The following is a 24,928-nucleotide window of genomic DNA, read 5'->3' on the forward strand; positions in this document are numbered from 1 at the left end:
GAGAACAGAGAACTTAAAAAAATCAATATGCACAAATATTTTCTGAGGAAAAGGGAAAAATCTGCGCTTAGGATAGGTGAGAGTGTGGGAGTTTTGACTGCAGCCTACCTCTTAAATGTTCACAAAAATGAACAGCAAATGGGGGGTTGGATAGGGAGGTAAATGGCGCTGTCAGGTATATGAAGGTGTATAAAGATAAATAAGTATAAATGTGATTGCACTGTCCCAAATAAATAGCTAAGTGTTAAATACGTGTGTTGATAAAAATGTATAAACGCTTAATATACTCTAAATGTATAAATAAAACATCAAATAAATATTAATGCAGGTTAACAAACTACTAAGTGACCAGTAGTGATATAAAAAACAAGTGATCCTCCTGCAAGAATTAGGGTGTATATAAAGTGACGGGAGTGTCTCCAAATAACAATTCAAATATCCTTAGTGAACCAAGTAAAGTGTAAATAACAATCAAGATCCAAGATAACAGTGCTGTAGTGACTGATTGTGAATAAGCTCCAACCAATAGAGCAAGCCCCAAAGGGGAAGGTGCAAGTGGATACTGAATAGTATCACAACTAATAATCTAGGCAAAAAAGTGCTGATAATTAATAGTGCAAAGTGATGCGATTCCAAAATCCCATAATAAACGGAAAAAATTTGGATAAAATTCAGGTACTAAAGGGCATGTATAATAAGTTATCTAACACTAGTTTAGGGTGAAATATAACTTTCCAAAAGATAATATTAAAGTGGAGTTCCACCCATTTTTGGAACTTTAGATCTATGTAATCCCCTTTAAAACGGCTTTTACCAATGGAAACTTTTTTTTTTTTTTTTTTTGCTAGTAAATACCTTAATTTCTGCTTTATTCCTCCTCACCTCACTTCCGGGTCCGATCGGCGATGACGTCATTCGGCGATTCGCAGTGTCTGCTGGGATGTATTCTATTCCAGAAATCTCGCAGTAGCTGAGCTGTAGTGAGCCCTGCCTGCCCCGCCTTCGCCCCGCCTCCTCTCATTAAGTTGTATTGTATGAATGTATTAAGGCCGTTCTCTGCCCCGCCTCTGCCCCGCCCCGCCTCCTCTCATTGGTTGTATTGTATGAATGTATTAAGGCCGTTCTCTGCCCCGCCTCCGCCCCGCCTCCTCTCTTTGAGTTGTATTGTATGAATACAACTCAATGAGAGGAGGCGGGCAGAGGAGGCGGGGCAGAGGCGGGGCAGAGAACGGCCTTAATACATTCATACAATACAACCAATGAGAGGAGGCGGGGCGGAGGTGGGGCAGAGAACAGCCTTAATACATTCATACAATACAACCAATGAGAGGAGGCGGGGCGGAGGCGGGGCAGGCACGGCTCACTACAGCTCAGCTACTGCGGGATTTCTGGAATAGAATACATCCCAGCAGACACTGCGAATCGCCGAATGACGTCATCGCCGATCGGACCCGGAAGTGAGGAGAGGAGGAATAAAGCAGAAATTAAGGTATTTACTAGCAAAAAAAAAAAAAAAAAAGTTTCCATTGGTAAAAGCCGTTTTAAAGGGGATTACATACAGCTATGTATTCCAACCTATTAAAAATGGGTGGAACTCCGCTTTAATAGTCCCAATCGCACAATAGGTGCTCTAGTGCATAGTTAAATCAGTGCAGCATCCCTTCAAAGGTATTAAATAGCATGCATCAGCGCTGCTCAATAAATATGTGCAAAATATATAGTGCAAAATATATAGTGCAAAATATATATAACAATAAATTACATATAACGTGCTATCAAAGTAAAGTGCTCCACCGTGCTTATCAAATAAATAAATATAAATCCATGTACAATGTAAATTGATCATACATTGAATAAATAAATATTCTATATCATAAAAGTGTCCAGTGCTTATGTGACAAAAATATAAATATAAATGAATAAATCCTTTTCATAAAAAGTGCTCCGTGCTTAATATGTGATAATAAATATAAAAAAATCTATATAAAAAAAATATATAAAAAATATAAAATGTTCAATTTTTCAAATCTTCTTCCTTATTAAGTGCTCAGTGCTTGTCTGTAAACACAAAAAAAATCCCAAAGTGCTGGTGCTTGCTGGTGCGCTCGGGTGCTCCCCTCTCAGTCCCCTACTCACCAGACAATCAATGGTAAACCGGCTTAAGCAATCTTATCCTCACTGATCGTCAACAGCAGACTGCAGCACCATACACCGCTATTTCCTCCTAATTGCACCGTGTTACAGCAGCATTCAGCTAGACGCATCCAAGATCGACTTCCCCATGTGGGATTAATAGACAAAGAGAATCCTCATCGTGCAGTATATCCATAAACTTTATTCTAAATCCAATAAAATTGCACTTACAATATTCAGCATGTAAAACGAGCGAGATAATTTTCCTAAGGCGGGACGCCAAACATGTCTGTGCGTTCTACCCGTGCTATCTGGAAGTGACGTGCTACGTGAGGTTGACGGCTTGACGCGTTTCGCTCTGCCAATCAGAGCATTCTCAAAAGCTTGGATTTAGAATAAAGTTTATGGATATACTGCACGATGAGGATTCTCTTTGTCTATTAATCCCACATGTGGAAGTCAATCTTGGATGCTTCTAGCTGAATGCTGCTGTAACACGGTGCAATTAGGAGGAAATAGCAGTGTATGGTGCTGCAGTCTGCTGTTGACGATCAGTGAGGATAAGATTGCTTAAGCCGGTTTACCATTGTTTGTCTGGTGAGTAGGGGACTGAGAGGGGAGCACCCGAGCGCACCAGCAAACACCAGCACTTTGGAATTTTTTTGTGTTTACAGACATGCACTGAGCACTTAATAAGGAAGAAGATTTGAAAAATTGAACATTTTATATTTTTACATAGATTTTTTAATATTTATTATCACATATTAACCACTTGCCGACCGCCGCAGGTACATATACTGCGGCGGTCAGCCCCGTGCAAGCAAAGTGACGTATGGGTACGTCACTCGCCTGCGAGCCAATAGGGGGCGAGCGCGCGCCGCCGAAGCGCGCTCCCGCCCCCGCTCGTTCACTGTGATCTCCTGGTGTGTGACCGGCGGACTCGATGTCCGCCGGCCAGACGCGATCGTCCGGTACAGAGGGAGAAAGGCAGGCGGCTAATGTAAACAAAGCCGCCTGTCATTCTCCCTTGTGCAAGTGCAGAGATCATACGGTCCTGCTATGCAGGATCGTATATCTCTGTAGTTACACAAACAGCCACATCCCATAACAGTTAGAAGCACGCCCCTAGGGACACATTTAACCCCTCCTTCTCCAATAAAGCTAACCCCTTCCCTGCCAGTGTCATTTGTACAGTAACAGTGCATATGCATAGCACTGATTACTGTAGTAATGTCACTGGTACCCCCAAAAGTGTCAAAAATGTCAGTTAAGGGTCTGATCTGTCCATTGCAATGTCGCAGTCCCGCAAAAAAAAATCGCAGATCCCCACCATTACCCGTTAAAAAAAAAACAATAAAAATGACAAAAATCTTTCCCTTAGTTAATAAACACAATAACTTTTGTGCAAACCAATCAAAATACGCTAAATTTGTTTAGGTACAGCGTCACACGACCGCGCAATTGTCTGTTAAAGTAACGCAGTGCCGAATCGCAACATAGGGCCTGGTCAGGAAGGGGGTAAAATCTTCCGAGGCTTAAGTGGTTAAGCACGGAGCACTGGTTTATGAAAATGATTTATTCATTTATATTTATATTTTTTGTCACATAAGCACTGGACACTTTTATGATATAGAATATTTATTTATTCAATCTATGATCAATTTACATTGTACTGTACATGGATTTATATTTATTTATTTGATAAGCACGGTGGAGCACCTTACTTTGATAGCACTTTATATGCAATTTATTGTTATTGTGGTATATATTTTGCACTATATATTTTGCATATATTTATTGAGCAGCGCTCATACATACTATTTAATCCATTTTAAAAAGGCATCCCCTTTTCTATCAGCAGCAGCCACATATTTATATAATTTATATATACTCATATTTTTACCTAAGCGCTGGCACTTTCTTTAAATCCCTTCAAAGGTGACTTAAGTGCTTCCAGTGTTTCTTCAAATGTGGCCAGTGTGATGGGTCAGTTGTGCTCCCCTCACTCCCAGGACCGCACTTACCAGAAAGGGGAACCCCTACAGGGGTAATTGGCCTATGTTCCGGATAGGACGTAGTTCATATGCCCCTCAGTGGTCCTCCCTCGGTTCCTCTGGATGTACCATCAGTGGGGATCCTATCACCATGGATGACTGGGGACTGTCAATGGGGCTCTTATGGCATGGTAGCTCAGTGTCCAGATGTACTCCGGGTACACATATGAGGAAAGAAGGCTCGTATAGTGTAGTACCGTTTAAAAGCATTTATAATTTATTAAAGAAAAGTACTCACATTAAAACGAAGCAAATCAGGCATAAGAGTAAGCATAAACCATGTGGTATGCAGCGCTGGGGCTCTTCAGTAAAGCTATGCGTTCCACGCAACCGGATGTGCGTTCCAAATGGAGGCGGAAGTGACGCAGTGACGCTCTACACGTTTCGCCTGTCTGACGTCATCAGGAGTGGCGTCACTACGCCATACACCACCTATAAATAACAGTAGGTTACCAAGCAACCCAGGGGGCGGCCAATAAAAATAGATTGCGGCTAATGAATATGACGCACTTGTCAGGCGGAAGTGACGCAGTGACGAAACACGCATAGATTGAGAATAGTAGCGGTCCAAGGATAGAACCTTGGGGGACCCCAACAGCAAGAGGAGTTGCAGAGGAGTAAGTGGAATTGTAAGTGACACTGAAGGTGCGGAGACCGAGCAAACTGAGTTTTTTGAGAAGGAGGGGGTGGTCAACAGTATCAAAGGCAGCAGAGAGGTCCAAGAGTAAGAGCATTGAGTAGTGACCATTGGTTTTTGCTGTTAGTAAGTCATTTGTAAGTTTTAGGAGAGAAGTTTCTGTGGAGTGTTGCCGGCGAAATCCAGACTGAAGGGGATCAAGGAGGTTATTCTCAATGAGGTGCTTGCTCAGGCGGTTGTAGACTAAACGTTCAAGGAGTTTGGAAGCAAAGGGGAGTAAGGAGATGGGTCTTAAGTTATTAAGATTGGAGGGGTCTAGTGAGGCTTTCTTTTGTATGGGAGTTACTAGCGCATGTTTTAGAGAGCTGGGGAAGATGCCAGTGGAGAGGGAGAGGTTGAAGATATGAGTTAAAGAGTGTAGGATAGAGTCAGAGGGTGACCGTAGTATTTGAGAAGGAACAGGGTCCAGGGGGCAGGAAGTTAGGTGGGCATTAGAAAACATTTTAGTGACTTCCTCTACAGTAGTTGGGTTAAACAAGGGAAGTATTGATTGTGCAGGAGGACAAGGTGGGTAAGGTGAGGGAGATATCTGTAGTGTAGAGATCTCTTCACGAATTGTATCAATCTTATTTTTGAAGTGATTGGCAATCTCTTGGGCAGTGAGTAATTTAGTGGGAGGAAGCAATGGAGGACGAAGTAGAGCGTTGAAGGTCGAAAAGAGTTGACGGGGACTGTGTGAGAGGGTGTTAGTGAGAGTGATAAAGTAGGTCTGTTTGGCAGTGTGGAGGCAGGAACTGTATTTTTGGAGGGCAGATTTATATTGGCTGAAATCTTGCTGTGACTTAGTCTTATGCCACAGACGCTCAAGAGCGCGACTACGTTTTTTGAGGCTTCTGGTATTGTCTGTCTGCCAGGGTTGAAGCGGTCGGGGCCTGATTCTGTGTGTAGTGAGGGGGGCCAAAGCATCCAGGGTAGATGACAGCGAACTGTTGTAGACAAAAGTGGCCATGTTGGGGCAGGAGAGGGATGAGATTGTGTTGAAGAGATCATCTGTAGCAGAAAAAAGAAGTGAAGGGTTAAGATGGCGAAGGTTTCTACGGGTAATTGTTCGGTAGTTGGAAGGTAAGGAGGAGGACAAGGAGAGACTGAAACTAATGAGGTGGTGATCAGAGAGAGGGAATGGAATGTTGGAGAGGTTGCGAGGGGTGCATAGGTAGGAGAACATGAGGTCAAGGCTGTTGCCATTAGAGTGTGTAGAAGCGTGTGTCCATTGTTTTAGGTCAAAAGAGGAGGTTAAGCTCAAAAGTTTAGAAGTAGCACGAGTGTTAAGATTAACAGGGATGTTGAAGTCTCCAAGAATGATTTTGATAATTTCAGAAGAGAGAAAGTAGGGTAGCCAGGCAGAGAAGTCATAAAGGAAGCCTGATACCATTCCAGGAGGCCGATAGATCACAGCAATTCTCAACGAAACTGGAGAAAATAGACGAATACAATGAGCTTCAAATGAGGAGAGAGACAGAGAAGGGAGTGGATGAAGAACCTGAAAAGTGCTTTGAGGGGAAAGCAGAATTCCAACCCCACCTCCTTTCCGTCCACTAGGCCTGGGAGAGTGAGTCCACAGGAGGCCACCATGGGAGAGGGCAGCAGGAGAAGGAGAGTCAGAGTCTTGAAGCCAGGTCTCAGTAATTGCAAGCAGGTTGAAGGAGTTTGTGATAAATAGGTCATGGACAGAGGTGAGTTTGTTGCAAACAGAGCGGGCATTCCAGAGGGCGCAGGAGAAGGGGAGGTTGGCTCTAGGCAGAAGAGGAATAGAAACCAGATTGTGTGGATTTCGGCAGGTGTCAGAGGATAGGGGGTGACGGGTATGACTGCCAAAGGTAAATGATGGGGGTCCAGGATTTGGGGAAATATCTCCAGAGGTTAGGAGAAGCAGAAGGGTGAGGGAGGTGATATGGGAGTATGATTTATGAGGGGGGAAACATCTCAGTGTCCTGTAGGTTTTATTGGTGTGTGGGTTCAGAATCAGCAGGAGTTGATGAGTGCAGTATAAAGGTGAAGATAGGAGTGAGGGTGATATATACAAGCTGTGGGGCGGAGAAGAGGGGTGAAGGAGAGAAAGTTTTAGGAGAGAGGATGCAAACATGAGAAGGAGAATTAGGGATTGCATATTACAGGGTGGTGAGATTGAGAAGTAGACTGAATGTGAGATGGAAAAGTTGTATAGAGTCTCAGATCACCTGTAGTCTGTCTGTTGGCTTGCAGTTGTATGCTTTGTGCATTCGCTGAAGTGCTGAGCAGAAGTGCAATACTTAATCCAATATTAATACTTTATCCAAGATGATAGTTGCCAATGCAACCCCTGCCTGTGCTTCCCCTAGAAAGGGCTTACATTTATACTGAGTTGGGTGGAGGCATTGCCAATTAATCAATTAGGATTGCATAGGAGGGACACATGGCTGACAGAATAAACTTCTCACACCAAAAACAGACTACAAGGAATAGCAAGAGAGCAGAATGGCAGAGTAATAAAGATAAGGACAGCTCATAATTTGGGTATAGACAAGAGAAAGCAAAACAAACATCAGTGTTCAATGGACAGAGGTAAAAGATTTTGAAAGCAGCATAGGATTACCATTAAGCAAATTAGAGAAATGATTCTATTTCTATTTGAATTATTAATTGGAGACACTCAGTCACTTTATATACACCCTAATTCTTGCAGGAGGATCACTTGTTTTTTATATCAATACTGGTCACTTAGTAGTTTGTTAACCTGCATTAATATTTATTTGATGTTTTATTTATACATTTAGAGTATATTAAGTGTTTATAAGTTTTTATCAACATACGTATTTAACACTTAGCTATTTATTTGTGACAGTGCAATCACATTTATACTTATTTATCTTTATACACCTTCATATACCTGACAACGCCATTTACCTCCCTATCCAACCCACAAATATTTTCTGATAAGCCTTTTATAATTTGACTATTTGTATGTAATTTTATAATCATAGTCCAGTTGCTGTCTGTCTAGAAACCTATAGACCATAAGCAAAAAATGCAGGCTAATTAAGAATGCCCAACATGTCAGTGAAAAATACATTTAAAAAAGTATTATTTTGCCTTTAGGTATGAGCCAATTACAATGCTTTCATTCTGTTGCAAGCATGAATATTTGACTATTAGGCCTCGTTCACAAGGGCGTACTTACGTATGCAAGGGCTGTGTTTGCCTGCACGGGGGATGCACAGGTATCCTGTGCATCCCTGTGCTTGCCATCCTATTCATGCAATTTGGGAATTAGAGGCTGCAAAGACACAGCTGCTGCTCCCATGTTGACATGAGTCCCCAAATGTACACTGTTTGAATTCAGAGGACCAGCACCTGCACTCACACACTCATACTGATAACTGTAAAATTGGGAGCAGGGCTGTGTCCATGCAGCTGCTGCATCCCAATTAACATGAAACCTGTGCATCCTAATGCATGCAAACACAGCCCTCGCATGGGCATATGTTTAGGTACACTTAAGCTTAAGTAAGCCCTTTTATTGTATAATGTTAGTGCTTGATATATGGAAACAGTCAGGGCACAGGACACATGCTGTTGCAACAAGTTCTGTATTTAAAATCTAATAATAACAGGAAAAACATTGCTTTAGACCCACGTCAAACCACCAATGTACCATTGTAAAGTTACATTAGGATGCATTATGCATGGACTTGTTGTAGCTTGACATGAAAACGGTGGGTATTCGACCTTGACTGGGAAAAGTTATTTTTCTGGGCTGTAACTAGGTAACCAGTTCTACGTGCTGGTTATCCTGACATATTGTTACATGTTTCATCCCCATATCATTGAAAAAACACCTGATAAATAGATCTGTTCATTTTATAAGAAATATCAGTTACCTGGCTCTAAGCATGCAGCTTGGACAGAAATTTGAGGAGCGTAGTTTCCAGTGAAAAATTGTGTGTTCACATGAAATCCATAAATTATCCCTGGAACACCTAGTTCGATAATACACCAATCATGACCTAACAGAAGAAAATGCAGTTTATTATGTTTTCCGTTGTTCCACTTGATACTGTGATCTATAAGCAAAGTCCAGTGTTATGCTCAAGTAGTTCAAACTATTGCCTTTAGTTTGCACATTTTTTGGGGGGCAGAGTGCACAGTGTTTAAGTTTTAAGCCATTCTTTGTAAATGTTACAATTACATTTAACGGATGTCACAAGAATTTAAAGGCTAATGCCAGTCACAATTCAAAACCTTTCAAAAGGCAATAGGTTTTTAGCTTCAGAAACTACAGTACTGCACTGTTATACCAAAAGGGTGGTAATAACCAATAAGATAACATATAGGCTTAAATACAATCAATAGATCAATCAACTGTGTAGGAGGATTGAACCTGGGTGAGGAAAAAAAAAAAAACAGAAACATTCATTTCATTTTTCTTTAAAAAAAATCCAGCATGTTGGATCAGGCACTTTCAATTGCAAAATGAAAATCACATGTCACAGCTGGCACACTAATGATGCGAAAAACGATAGACTTGACCATCCTAAAGAATTTTGCATTTGTTTTTCGATTCAACTTTGAACAGCCTAAAACATCTTACACAATGGCAAGAAATAGCACAGTAACAAGACACAGGGTGATCCTACTGCATCAACAAGATATCTTGCAGGTAGGAATTTCAAGGAAGACAGATGCTTTCAGATGTGTTGTGCAAGCTCTTTTGCAGAAACACAAAGAAACTGGCAACACTGAGGATGGAAAAAGCAGTGGTTGGCTAAAGAAAAATAGGGTAGCAGATGAAAGACACATCATGCTGACTTCCCTTCACATTCTGAAGATGTCTACCATCAACTGAGACGTGGCAGAAACCAAGGGGAGCCTGGTACACTAATCTTCAGTCAGGTCAGAAGTGGCCTTTATGTAAGGCTTTCAACTAAAAAGCCATAACTTTAACACGGAAATAAGGCCAATTGATTTGCCAATTGATTTGCTTATGCACACAAACACAGGAACTGGTGTACACAAAAACGGCAACAGGTACTTTGGACCAATGAGTTCAAATTTGAAATATTTGGTGAGAACAGAAGGCAGTTTGTTTGCAAAGGGCCTGCCGAAAGGTACAAGGATGAGTGTCTGTAGGTAAAGGTGCAGCATGGTGGAGGATTTGGGCAACATTTCTGCAGGTAGAACCAGGGATTTGGTCTGAATTAGTGGTCATCTCAATGCTGAAAAGTATAGGCAGACACTTATTCATCATGCATTACTATCAGGGAGATGTCTGATTGATCATAAATTCATTCTGCATGAGGACAATGACCTGAAAAAAGTCATAATGAACTATCTTCAGTGAAACGAATAACTAGGAGCCTTGGAAGAGATAGTATGGCTCCCAGACTTCAGCATCATTCAGTCTGTCTGGGAATGAGAGAGCCTAACTGCAAAGAAGAACTGTGTTTAGTTCTGATAAATGTTTGGAACAATTTATCTGTAGTTCTTTAGAAAACCTTGAAATTATACCTGTGAGAACTGGTGTTGCTCTTAAGACAAAGGGTTGACACACCAAACATTGATTTGATTTAGTTTTTTTTCTGTTTATGCATTTTTTAGGTTGGTAATTGCTAAATAAAACGCCTTGTTTTGCCCAGTTTGACAGTAAAGCACGCTTGATAGGGTCAACCAAATCTATAAACTCTTTTTTTCTAAAAACTTTGAGGCTAACTTAATATCATTCCCCCATAACTTTAGAAACGTAATATTTATCATCAAAAGGCTTTTTAGCAGATCATCCGAGTCTCTGCAAACTAGTCCTATTGTTTTTTTTGTCTCATTTTTTCCCCATGTTTCCTTTGCCTTTCCTTCAACTTTTGCCATTTTAACCTCTTACTCTTTAATACAGCTATTCTTTTCTAGTAATTAGTATTTATCTTTTCATCGCTCTCTAAAATTAAAGGAAAAACAGGTAAATACAGAAATGAAATACACAGAAGTAAGAACATGCCTAAAGATTTCTCTGCAGTAAAACAATACTGCTTATTCCCAACCTTTCCATAACCTGGTTATTGGACAGTAAAAATGCATCTCCACACCATTAGGGTCAACAACCTGTTCTCCAATCAGCATTTTACCAGTTCTAGACTGACAATGTATCAGATGCAGCAGACTGATTGGTTTGTATTGCTAGCTTTCTTTTTTTTTCCACTCTACGTTTTGCTGTGGAAGGTAATAGGGGCAGCTATTGTAAAATGGTTTCAGGTATTTATACTTGTTGTACCTAAAATGCAGTTCACTATTTTTCATGAATACATACGTCAATTAAATGGTATTTTAATGTTTAATGTAATTCTACATAGAGACAGTGAAAATATAACCTTAAACAAGTCTACTTTATCACTCCAGAATTGACAAGGATTACATCCAGAGGATGAAATTATAGTCTAGGCTCTGAATAGACCATGGATGTCTTCCAGAAATAAGTAACAGCTGGGTTTCCAATATCATTTTTCCCAGAAGGACTAAGAAGGGTCTACGTGCGACCGATGCTACGAGACGCTTGATAGACCTCATCCACCATGCCGAATATTCTCACATGACCACAGTGTTCCTGTCGCTTGATCCCGAAAAGGCCTTTGACAGGATACACTGGGGATACCTCCATAAGGTCTTACAACGATTCGGCTTGGGGGGTATGGTTTTAGACGCTATCACAGCTCTTTATACTAAGCCATCGGCCTATGTTTATGCAGAGGGTTTGTTCTCTATTAAATTTAATATAACAAACGGTACCAGACAGGGGTGCCCACTCTCCCCTTTAGTGTTCGCACTCTTAATGGAACCCCTAGCAGTACGTATTAGGACTCACCCGGAGATTCAGGGTCTTAAGATAGGGTGCCAGGTTCACAAGATATCGTTGTTTGCGGACGACGTTATCCTGTCCATGACTTCCTCTTTGACCTCCCTACAGGCAGCTCAAGCTGTTTTACATGAATTCCATTCTTTTTCATACTATAAAGTTAATGATACTAAGTCGCACATGCTAGGCGTGGCGATAACTGAAAACTCAAAACAGGATATTCAGCGCTTAGTACCATTTCAGTGGGGAAAGGAACATACTGACTACTTAGGCATAAAACTCATTAGTAGAATAAAAGATTTGTTTACGACAAATTTTGTCCCGTTCATTGACATAGTCGCCCATGAGTTCCATAGATTAAACAGATACTTCCTATCCTGGTCGGGCAGAAACACAGCTTTTAAGATGCTGATTTTCCCGAAACTTCTGTATCTCTTTAGAGCAATCCCAATTAAGATTCCATTCTCGTTCTATAAAACGGTGCAAACTCTCCTCTCTAAATTTCTTTGGGCGGGCAAGAAACCCCGTTGTTCACACAAAGAATTAGTAATACATCCTCACGTAGGTGGAATGGGAATTCCAGATATAAAAGAGTATGACCTAGCTGCCATCCTCTTCCAATCGATCCATTGGCTAAAACCAGACCACTCACCTAGTTGGAGACAGATTGAGCAGTCGATGGTAAAACAGGGCTCTCTTGCTGATCTTATCTTGAGCATCCCGCTATCTACGTGCAAATATCGTACAGAGCATCCCACGGTGCTTGCCACGATAAACGCGTGGCACTATTTTTTACCTATAAGGCTGCTGGAGGGAGGCAAGTGGATGTCCCTGTGCCTCTGGCTGCTCTCTCCTTACTCTCCCCAAACTTATCAATGTCTCATTGGTCAGAGTTTGGACTGTACACGATCCAAGATTTTACACGACATTCCCAGGGGGTCTCCTTTACTGATTGGTGTGCTAAATTCCCAACATTTATCAAAGAACATCTAACGTATACCCGACTTTCTCGTTTAATCTCCCACATAGGTCCAGCTCCGGTGACTTTTCCAGAGCAGATCTATTTCTTGTGCTTTGGGAGCAAACTGCAATTGAAGGGCATCGGTAAATTCTACCTCTCCCTTCACAACAAAAAGACGTTCACGAAAAACAAATATCATTTGAAATGGGAGGGGGACCTACAGAAAACTTTCATAGAGGAACAATGGTTGAAATCATACAAACTTACCCTTACGCATACCAAATGCTCTAACTTTAGAGAGGGCACACAAAAAATCCACCTTAGATGGTATAAAACCCCTTATATCATTGCTAAATATAACGTAGCCACATCTAACTTATGGTTGCGGCAATGTGGGCACGTGGGCACTTTGCTCCATGTGATGTGGTCATGTATCTCTTTGAGAAGCTTTTGGGCATCCATAACCAAGTTGATAGCGGATGTTACTGGGATGCTTAATAGGGTGACAGTGGAGCAGGCCATTTTGGGCATTGACATTGACAGATACCGCTCCCAATTCAGAACAGTGGTTCAAAATATCCTCTATGCAGCGAGACTTTCAGTAGCCCGTAAGTGGAAAAGCAATGTTATCCCATCTAGAGGGGAAGTTATCCAAATTGTTAAGGAATCATATGAATATGAAAAAATCTTGGCTCTCACAGACTTTAAAATGCAAAAATTTCAGGCCAATTGGTCTTTCTGGAACGAGTATATGGTAGGACATGGAGTTAATTAAGTTGTGTCTTCATTTCATGGCGTGTGTGTGGGGGTGTGGGTGCGGTGGGGAGGGGGCCGGTAGTGCTTGGGAGATGCAGTGTGAACCCTAATGGGACGTCTCCCGAAAAAGCGGCATATCCGCTAACAGCATATCTTGAGGTATGCATGGATCCCGCTCCTCCGGATCGTCCCCTCCCTTACATGTTGACAGTGATTGCCAGGAGAGTTGAGACAATCCGGTGATAATTTTCATGCTGTTATCATAATACCGCATGTGTGATACGTTGGTTTAATCCTCTGTCATGCTGTTTTCATTATACAGTCTTTGCATATGTTTCTGTTCATGTATGTTTTGCTTACTTGTGTTAAAATCCAATAAAAAGATTTAAAAAAAAAAAAGGGGGTCTACGTTAGGATGGGGCCTTACTTCTTCTCCCGTTTTATAATTTGTAATTGTAATAGTGAAGAGGCAGAGCCAAGAATATATATACTTCTTACCTGGAATTCTCTTCCTTCTTGTCTCCCAACCATCCATCCATTTCCCATATTCTGTAAAGAGGTCAACTTTAAATTCTGGGTCATTTTTCTAAATAATAAATTTAAAAAATTATTTCCGATAATGCCTTTTTATATGGTGCATTTGGTATAAAATATAATCCTGTATTTGCCAATATGTTCATTAAAGATCATTTACCCATAAAGTAAAACTAAAGGCAAAAATTTTTCTTTTATTTTGGATCGAGTAACTGAGAGTTATAAATTCGGGCATTTTTTTATTTTATTTTGCCATGTGTTCCATGTGTTCCATTGGGGGACATTTTTTGTTCACTTCCTTTCCCATAACCATACAGAAAGTAAGAGGGAATCTCCCCAAAGGGAGGGAATCTCTGGCTATCACCAGGGTCCCCAGAACTAGTGTCCTCTGTTCTGTAGACAAACCAAAATTAGCATTTTCTTTAAGTTTCATTTTCAGTGATAATGGTAAAAAGGACACACAGAGAGGGTGAATCTCCATAATGGAGGCTCAGCAGCAGTGTATGTGGTGTTTATTTTAAAGTCCATTCATTCCAAAACCAAATGTTAAAAGCAAATTAAGTTTTAAGCGACTTTTGAAATATATTTGCCAAGTCATTCAATGCAGTGAGAGTTTTTGTACAAACCTGCTTTGGAAATCTACTAGCTTTAGTAAGCACCCCTTCTCCAGCTTTTTTGTAATTGCACTTACATACCTGCACCCTGCTCCTTTAAGATGCTTGCTGGGCAACCTGTCCAGCACTGCACAGCCTCTTCTGAAAAGTCTTCCCAGTCATTTAGTCTGCCCACTATGCATGTGCACTCTGAATTTCATTCATTTCAATGCAGAGTATATTGAGTGGAGACCATGGGGCTTTTTTTCTTTTTTTTTTTACTAAAGGCAAATAGACTTCTCAGTTTTCAAAGTGCAGTTGTCATCTTCAAGAGCAGTTGCTTCAGAGCTTAGTATATGAGGTAAGACTTCACTTTGCAAAGAGTACCAAATCACGTGCAAGTAAAATTAAAAAAAAAAAAAAAAACAGCATTTTTGCTTGCTCATGATTGGATGATTGAAGTCAACAGAGCTTCTGCTCATTTACTAAGGTCTGGAGCGACTGCACTTGCATAGTCTTTTTGCCTTTGGTAAATCAACCCCTATGACTACGGTATATGGATATAACAGTGGATCAAGTCTGCAGTGCAGATGTGCAAGAAGGACACTGACTGACTAGATAGAAGTGCCTGTACAGCTGGAAAGGGGGCTCACTATGAATATGTGCAATATGAGTTCATTGTAATCATTAAAGAATCCTAGTTCCTTGACAAGATCCATGATGGTAGCACCAGATACAACGGGCAAAAATGTGCATGCTGTTATTTGACACAAAGATAAGTTTATGTGTCACAATGTCTGGTCTCCCACAGTACACAGAACATAGAAATGCAAATGTTTTAGTAAATATAAACTGCCAAATACCTTTTCTCATTAGCAGTTAAAGCAGTATTGTGACTTCTATCAGTGTCTGAGTAAAGCTTGTAGGAGGAGTTTTCATTCTCCTCTGATTGCCCTCTGTGGCTGCAGGACCCCTGACCCTCTGTCTGGACAGTGCTGATTGGCCCTGTGCTGATCACATGTACCATCCCAAGAAAAACAAAACGCTCTAGCAATACACACCAAACTGAGCATGTGCAGCCTCTCACCTATGCTCTGTTCTATCAAGAGATGGATTGGAGACAGTGGAAGAAGGGGAGGAACAGGGAAGACAGAATCAAACAGCCTTTAAACACAATGCAGACAATATAACAAGCATGATTTACTAAAAATACAGCCTGATTTTACTGTTGTGGGTTTAGTAACACTTTAAGAGCATTATGAAAAAAATCTGCAAACTGAAGAAGGAAAACAAAATTGATGAACATTCATCATTGGGATCTGTATGCTAGGTACCAGTGCATTGAGCCTCATACAGAAACTAGTTCTTGAACTCCTGTGTATGAGTATAAAAATCTGTCCAAATGCGGCAAATTAAAGCCTCAAAAACAAAAAACAAAAATGTAATCTATTGCAGCTTGCCATTTCTTAAATGTAGTGGCTACATCCGTTTATTTTTCTTGAGGCTTCTTTTACTTCATTTTCCCATGGTGATTTTGCCACACTTCCAGTCCTAGGGTGACAATGCTCATCACTGTATTGCAGCATTGTTACCTTAGGCTCCATGCACACTTAAAGCGTAACTTCACTTTTATTGAGAAAAAAAACATTTCCCTCTGTTGCAGATTTCTACCTTTTGTTTATTCTAAAGAAATCCCAGTGTGTTTCTCTATGCCCATGTGGGAAAGGGAATCAAATGGGAGTGGTTTTCTAATTATCAATCCGCTGTGCAGCTTCAGGGCTCTAATGAGGAAAGCTGCAGGGTCTGCATCCCTTTAGACGTGTTTCTATTGGGAGTATCTCACCAAAAATTAAATTTTTGTTCCAGGGGATGCCTGAAATCTGATTTGTATCTTAGTGTAGACTTCTGAAAAAATCAGTGAGCCAATCACACAAGCAGGAAATGATGATTCTGGGGTGTGGTCAGTACACATTCTGTGTACAGAATACCTCCAGGTTAGCCATATTGCATTGCATTTTCAGAAAACTACAGCGGCTGCAGATTAAAAAGGAAAAGTAATTGTTAATAACATTCAGGTACAATATGTAGCAATTGTATACGCTATATATTTTTATATTTGTTTTTGTTTATTTTTTTCCCATGAAATTGGATTTACCCTTTAAAAATCACCTGTAGAAGTAGCTCAATGCTATCCTATGTGTCCATGCACATTAGGACGATTACAGGCATATTTTGAGCTCAGCGTTTAGAGGTAGGAAAAAAACACCTTCTGGTTTCATTTCTGATTGGAGCTTTCTGGTAGAAAAAAATGCTAAACTCCCCTAAGCTCGTCTAAACCGTGTACAAAAACGTTCTATATGAGCGTTTTTTCTCTGCCAAGGGAATTGGCATTTTTTAAGCCCAATATGCATGGAGTCTTAAACTGATCTCCTGGCTTGAAATGCAAATCCCTCTTCCTTCTCCAATCTTCGTTACATTGGGGGCGATGTTTAGTAGGTCAGACCAAATCGTTTGGGAGACTTACAACATTGTTTGAGATTTCAGTTCAGTACTGAAAGTTACAGTGGGATTAGATTTCTGCCAAGTTTAGAAGATATTTACTGTACTTGCTGAAAGTTTTATTGAAATGAAAGAAAGCTAATGTAACCACCACGTCTAAGGACTGGTAAGCTGCAGTATATTACATTTTCGCTAATAGGTTTAGACATACAGTACTTAAAAGTTTTTACAGTCTCCTTTATTCATAGCTATGTGCACGTGGTGCAGTTGTAGCCCTATAAAAATTGAACACTGATAACAGCAGTTAGGTAGACCCAGGAAAGTAGAGAAAATCTTATTTTTATTTTAAGCATGCCATGGCTTAGGCAGCAAATGTGTGGATACTGAAGTGTATATTCTATAGCAAGCAATATACTGTATATACTATCTCTATATATACACTATATTACCAAAATATTGGGACACTTGCCTTTACACGCACATGAACTTTAATGGCATCCCAGTCTTAGTTTGTAGGGTTCAATATTGAGTTGGCCCACCCTTTGCAGCTATAACAGTTCCAACTATTCTGGGAAGGCTGTCCACAAGGTGTACGAGTGTGTCTATGGGAATGTTTGACCATTTTTCCTGAAGCACATTTGTGAGGTTAGGCACTCCACCCCAAATTCACTCATCCATGTCTTTATGGACCTTGCCTTGTGCACTGGTGTGCAGTCATGTTGGAATAGGAAGGGACCATCCCCAAACTGTTCCCACAAAGTTGGAAGTATGAAATTGTCCAAAATGTCTTGGTATGCTGACGTCTTAAGGGCCATACACACTATAAGATTTTCTGAAGACTTTTTCCTTCAGATTTACCTTTTCTATGTAGTACAAGGGCCTGCCAGATTGCATACAAATTGAAAGTGTTTAGGTTTGACCTCATATTATATGGTTTTGGTAAATCTAAAGGAAAAAGTCTTCAGAAAATCTTATAGTGTGTATGGCCCATTAGGAGTTCCCTTCACTGGAACTAAGGGGCCAAGCCCAACCCCTGAAAAACAATCCTACACCATAATCCCCCCTCCACCAAATGATTTGGGCAAGTGCATAAAGCAATGTGCATAAAGACATGGATGAGAGAGTTTGGGGTGGAGGAACTTGACTGGCCTGCACAGAGTAGTACATTTTATGCAAAGGACAATCATGTGCACATGTTCTTTAGTAAACTAAAGTTAGGTGTGGATAAAAAAGAAGAGGCTCAACAACACTTGCTTGACCCCTGCTTAACATTTAGATTTCTACAATTTAAATAAAAATAACGCACAAAAGAATTTGAAAACTTACTTTCAATAAATTTTCTGCCGCAGCAAACCAGTCATCAGTTGCAAATAACACCTATAAAAATGCAATTTCTTACAGTGAGTCTTGAAAAAAATATATAATATACTATGTAGTTTAGTTCTATTATTTAATTTTAAATTTAAAAATGCAATATTTTGATTCTGCAAACTACTTTTGCTTTGTAATATACCTATAAGGGCTCTGTGAGCGGATCCCCTGCTGAATCAGAGCTGAATAGGATGGATGTCAGTTTTATGACATCTATGCCTGTTCAGTTTGTGTCCGGTGCACACAGGTGGACCCATGACAGCTCTATGGGTGGCCAGGTATAAAAAGATGCAGTCCTTTTCCATTATTTTTTTTCTGGGCCTGGACAAACTTAGAGGTAGGTTATTGTAAATGGGCACAAGTCTGTTTACATCAGCCTGCCCATAGAGCTGCATGGAGCTTCTGATCAGATCCGTCTGAAAAACTGACAAATTGAACTCACACGGTGTACATTTAGGGACTTGCACCCGCACACACCTGCACCCACAAGCAGCAACTATGTCTGTGCAGCTGCCCCCCCCCCCCCAAATTGACATCAATGGGACTGCTTGCACAGGGGTGCAGAAAACAACTTTGCTACCCTGTGCAGGTAAACGCAGCCTCAGGCAGTGGGGTGTGCATTGATATGCCCCATGTGAACAAGGCCTAAATAGTGTGACTAACTAAACAAACACATAAAAAAATTACCATAAACAATATATTATTGGCCATGTTTCTGTCCTAATTATGATAAATCTTCCTGTATGTACAGTATTTTAAAACTAAATTGCACAATAGGTTAACGCTATGCCTCTTTTAGAATTATGCCCATTTTACATGAATGCCCCACCCCTATTTAAAGTACATTCTCTGCCTACAAGGATTTGCTGGATAATAAAGTGTCCTTGATTTTTTTTTTTTTTTTTCCATGTTGGCAACTATGAGTATGTAATTACCACCATTATCACTAGGTTTTCTTGCACCAGCGTTTTGGGAAAGTGAGAGATGAGGTGAACAGGAGGAAATGTATAAACCATGGTGAATGGACATGTGGCCAAGAGTGCATCTACCACTAGAGTCTGTCTGTTGGGAAACTTGTCATGAATTGTGGAAATTTTGAGTTTTATGGTATCACAAACAAATCTACCTCAGGAACATCCCATCTTTGAGTAAACTGATCAAATATCTGTAGTGACAGGGGCACTAATTTCTGTCTGAATCCTTGAATGAGAGGACGTCAGCCTGAATAGCCTGAGGCCTGGAAATACTGTATTAACCACTTCAGCCACTTTGTGGCAGACAGATCGGACCCCTGACTGACCTTTTTGACACTTTTGGGGGTACCAGTGACATTATTACGGTAATGAGTGTTAAAAATATGCACTGTTACTGTAATAATTACACTGGCAGGGAAGGGGTTAACCCTGTTGGTAATCAAGGGGTTAAGTGTAAGCCTAGGGGAGTGATTCTAACTGTGGGGGGGTTGGGCATGTGAAATGACCATAGAGACATGCGATCCTATATAGCAGGATCACATGGTCTCTGTGATCATTCCAGGGAGAATGACGGATGACTGTGTTTACAACAGCCGACAGTTCTTCTCTCTAAGCGGGGAGAGATCGAGGGTGTCAGGTGGCAATCAGAGCCGCCTGACACACGCGTTCGCCCCCTAGACTCACAAGAGCGAGCCCCGTACATGTACGGGGTTTCGCCCAGGAGCATGTCTGCGGCCGGTGGTCGTCTAGTGGTTAATATTAAATTGTGTGACCAGCTGTCTCTAAATCAAGGTTAAACATAATCACTAGAAAGTGACAAAAAAATTACTAAATAGGTAAATGCTTCACATATATAAAGTGCCAGTGCAAATAAGAGGGAATTCCATCCTTCTTAAAGGAACCTGAACCAGAGTTTGGTCCATCAGATTGATCTGGGTTTATGCTTTGTTGACCCTTAGGGGTCTATAATGGAGGTGAGCTGGCACTTCACCTGAAAGGAGCACAAGTGGAAAATTGTCTTTACCCTGTGGTGTCATCCCTATGAAGCACTTTATCAAATAGAGACTTTTTTGATATCACAAGCTATAAGAAGCTTTACTATTTATTGCATTGGCCTTTTTTGCATTATATGTTTGATTATGGATTTAATTTGCACTGGCACATTATATATATATATATATATATATATATATATATATATATATATATATATGAAACACTTACCAAAATAGGCAAGTTGCCATGTGCCATTCCTTAACCACTTGCCGACCACCGCAAGTATATTTACTGCGGCAGTCAACCCTGTACAGGCAAAGTGACGTAGTACTACGTCGCTAGCCTGAGAGACTCTAGGGGGCGAGCTCCTTGACATGTCCGCGCGTGTGACCGGCGGACCCGATGTCCGCCGGTCACTCGCGATCTCCCGGTGGAGAGGGAGAAAGGCAGGCGGCTAATGTAAACAAAGCCGCCTGTCATTCTCCCTGATCTAACTGCAGAGATCATACAGTCCTGCTATGTAGGATCGTATGTCTCTGTGGTTGCATCACTAGCCACACCCCTTATAGTTAGAAGCACGCCCCTAGGGACACATTTAACCCCTTTCCTGCCAGTGTCATTTTTACAGTAACAGTGCATATGTATAGCACTGATTACTGTAGTAATATCACTGGTACCCCCAAAAGTTTCAAAAATGTCAGTCAAGGGTCCGATCTGTCCACCGCAATGTCGCAGTCCCGCAAAAGAAAACGCAGATCGCCGCCATTACTCGTTAAAAAAAAACAATAAACAATAAACGCAATAACTTTTGCGCAAACCAATCAAAAAACGCTTATTGCAATTTTTTTTACCAAACATATGTATCAGAAAACAAATTGGCCTAAAATGTTAAAAAATTTGGATTTTTACATTTTTTTGGGGAATTTCATATAAAAAAATTTGAAAAATATTGTTATTTTTTCAAAATTGTCGCTCTTATTTTGTTTATAGCACAAAAAGTTAAAATTGCACAGGTGTTCAAATACCACCAAAAGAAATCTCTATTTGTGGGGAAAAAAAGGACGTCAATTTCATTTGGGTACAGCGTCGCATGACCGTGCAATTGTCCGTTAAAGTCACGCAGTGCCGAATCGCAAAATAAGGCCTGATCAGGAAGGGGGTAAAATCTTCCGGGGCTTAAGTGGTTAAATGTGTGTTGTGTGATAAGATACCCTATAAAAAGGGGGATCTGAGATCCATCAGATCAGAGCATTCTGGGCGGCTTTATATGGGTGTGCTCTCACATAGCTACATCATAAACCTTTTAATTTTTGACTCTCTCAGTCTGAAGGTTGATTTCTTTCAGGTATCCAGTTTGAGGAACTTGAGTTAAATTCACTATTTAGTCATTTTTTTGTCACTTTCTAGTTATTTTTTTTTTACCTTGATTTAGAGGCAGTGCAATCACACATTTTAATATTGACTTATTTCGCATGTGGGAACACATTTGATGATTGCAGCAGCTGCACCCTGTAATTTCCTAATTTCTATCAATAGGTGGCAGCGTGCTACTACCACATTTATATACTTTGTATTACTGTATTGCCAACAGAATTTGCAAGTCAGCTGCAATTCTGTGATGTGACACCCAATGCAAAGGATCTGACCTGATGGGGATGTACAAAATCAAAGGCTATGCATCCTTAGCCACTTCCCGACCGCCCGCTGCAGTTATACTGTGGCAGGGCGGCCCTCCTGCGCAAACCGACGTAGACATACGTCGGTCACGCTCCTGCAGCTAGGGGGCCAGCGCGCCACTGGCGGTGTGCTCCCGCCCCCACTCGGCAGCTGGAAAGCCGATGCACGGGGCAGGTGGCTCCGATTGCCACCTGACACCCACGATCGCTCCCCGCTGAGAGAGAAGGACGGGCGGCTGTTGTAAACACAGCTGACCGTTCTTCTATCTGGAACGATCACAGAACGCCTGTGATCCTTCTATATAGGATCACAGGTCTCTGTGATCATTTCACAAGCCATGCCCCCTACAATTAGAAACATACCCCTAGGTACACATTTAACCCCTTGATCACTTACTATGTTAACCCCTTCCCTACCAGTGTCATTATTACAGTAACATATTTTTAGCACTGATTACTGTAGTATTGTCACTGGTCTCCCCAAAAGTGTCAAAAATGTCGGCCAGGGGTCTGATCCGTCCGCTGCAATGTCGCAATCCCGCAAAAAATTGCAGATCGCTGCCATTACTAGTAAAAAATAAAAAATAAATAAAAATTACATAAATCTTTTCCGTAGTTAGACACGATAACTTTTGCGTAAACCAATCAAAATGCGTTTATTGCAATTTTTTTTTTACTAAAAATATGTAGCAGAAAAGAATTAGCCTAAAATGTTAAAAAATTTAGATTTTTACATTTTTTATTTTTTGGGAATGTTATATAGCAGAATGTGAAAAATATTGTTTATAGCGAAAAAAAAAAAAATCGCACAGGTGATCAAATACCACCATTTTTGTGGGGAAAAAAGGACATCAATTTTATTTAGGTACAGCGTAGCAAATAGATAGAAAAGTATATCATATTTACAAGTTGTTTACATTTCTTCAGTTACTTCCTGGTTTCCTAGCCGAGGCATATGATGTCATACATCCCAGGAGTCTTCAGAAGGGGAGAAGGATGTTTTTATCCAAGCACATCCTTCAGCCTGTATGCCTGAGCTAAGGGAAGATGGAGTCCAGGAAGTAAATGCTACATGAATCATCTGCCCTCACTCAAGATGGCCACAGCCAGAAATGCTAGGGGGTGTTTTTCAAAGTGATTTCTCAACCCAATAAAGCATATAGACAAGGATGGGAGGAGGAGTTTGCTTTAAATATGAAAAATGAATTAGGCTCAGTTCAAACTAGTGCGAGCCGTGCAGCCCACATTTGCTCGGGCACGGCAGCCCATTCGTTTCAATAGGCTGCTGTGCCGTGTGAACCACAGAAAAAATATGCATGCACCTTTTTAAAAACATGGGTGCAGGGAAACTGCATGGTCTTTTTGACCATGCGGTTTACCTGCAGTTCCCGCACCTGCGATCGCGCTGCGGGCTGTGATGCATGGGGTACCATTCAGAAAGAACGGCGGCCCTGCATGTTTTACAAGAACAGCGCAATTTGGTTGCGGGTGGTTACGAGTTTGGGAATCAATGAAATTACCGCAACCGGAATGCACAGTGCGGGCTAGTGTGAACCTAGCCTTAAACAGCATTTTTGGTTCGTGGTGCTCAGATACAGTGTACTTCCACTTTACTATATGGCTACATCTGTTATCAGCATTTTTACCCCTAATTGCCTTTGACAATTTTTGATTTTTATGAATATAAATTAATTATTTATCAAATGTATGCTGATCTTTTAGGATGACCCATTTAATTCCCGCTTGCTTAATGGATTTCATATTTACACATACTGAATGTTGGATTTGATGCTAAAATGTGTTTTGATGCAATATTCATCAAGCTGTTTATTAACATTACTCATGGCTTATCACAAAAAGCATTTTGATGAACGTATATATTTCTGCTCAACCACCTCCCAATTGGCACATGTTAATTTATTTTTCGCCACTCAAATGTTTATTATCACTTTTAAGTGAAAATATTGCTAATTAAACATTATTTGCATTAATTCTGTGGTTTTGAAGCGATTACATACTGCGGCAATTATATGCTTATGCATTTTGTAATATTTATTAGATCTTGCATCAAGGCATCTTTTGAATGGGGCCTCCCTATAGTTTTTAACTTATTTTCAATTTTTTTTAAATCTTTTGTATGAGTCCATTATTGACATTTGAAAACAATTTATTTATACATTTTTTTTAATTGCATATACAATATTTAAGGCCTTTTTCTTATCCATTGGCATCATTTTATTTTTAGACTAAATTTCTGGCTGTGTAGTACACTTATTTTTGAATATTACATTTTTTAGTATAGATGTCCTGTAAGGGGTTAACATTGGTATTCTTCGTTTTCTCTTTTTAAGACTTTGTAAGTGTTCTTGGGCCCAGGCCATCGTGTGAGCTCACTGAGGAGCGTGGAGTGGCTTGTTTTGTTGTTCATCTGCACCTTCATGTCTCACCCTATTAGTAGACAGAACTTCCCACACTTTAAAACTGTCAGTGAGTCCATGGATGGCCATCTTCCCTCAGCTAGGTTGCCGTGACATTGGGCTCTGCATCCTCTGGAGCTTGCGTCAGTGATCAGCTCAAGAGATGTTCTACCTGTGAGTCCAACACTGTAGACTGGTTTTCAATCTGCAAGTGATGGTTATTTGTTGTCTGAGTGGATAATACATGATCTCGATGGTATATTACAGCCTGCTTGTCCTGTGCCTCTACTAGAATATTGTCTAGATAAATAAATATTTTTGCTGTCTGAGCTTGATGATCAAGCTAGGATAACTTTTGAAAAGTTATGTGGTGATGTGTACAGTCCAGAGGCAGTGCGATCTTAAGAGCATTAAAGGGCCCCGGGCAATGCAATCACCCACGAGAATAAA

The 24,928-nt window shown here is 40.6% G+C and overlaps 2 protein-coding genes across 3 annotated transcripts in view; both read right to left on the reverse strand.

Annotated features, from left to right (window-relative positions):
• The window catches only part of ALLC (allantoicase), a 91,586-nt gene that overhangs the window by 38,175 nt on the left and 28,483 nt on the right, over positions 1-24,928 (reverse strand). For both annotated transcript variants that reach the window (XM_082249638.1, XM_082249637.1), the window contains exons 3-5: positions 18,371-18,421; positions 13,917-14,004; positions 8,742-8,867 (exon numbers count right to left, since the gene is read on the reverse strand). In XM_082249638.1, the coding sequence (XP_082105764.1) occupies positions 8,742-8,867; positions 13,917-14,004; positions 18,371-18,421 (265 nt within the window). The remainder of the gene's footprint in view (positions 1-8,741; positions 8,868-13,916; positions 14,005-18,370; positions 18,422-24,928) is intronic.
• On the reverse strand, positions 23-8,109 carry LOC309550122 (uncharacterized protein; the record flags this gene model as incomplete). Its single annotated transcript, XM_082250572.1, has 3 exons — positions 23-42; positions 6,145-6,815; positions 8,042-8,109. 3 exons carry the CDS (start codon positions 8,107-8,109, stop codon positions 23-25), a joined length of 759 nt encoding a protein of 252 aa, XP_082106698.1.

Source organism: Pelophylax lessonae (assembly GCF_965119305.1).
Source record: "Pelophylax lessonae genome assembly, chromosome: 3".
Lineage (NCBI taxonomy): Eukaryota > Metazoa > Chordata > Amphibia > Anura > Ranidae > Pelophylax > Pelophylax lessonae.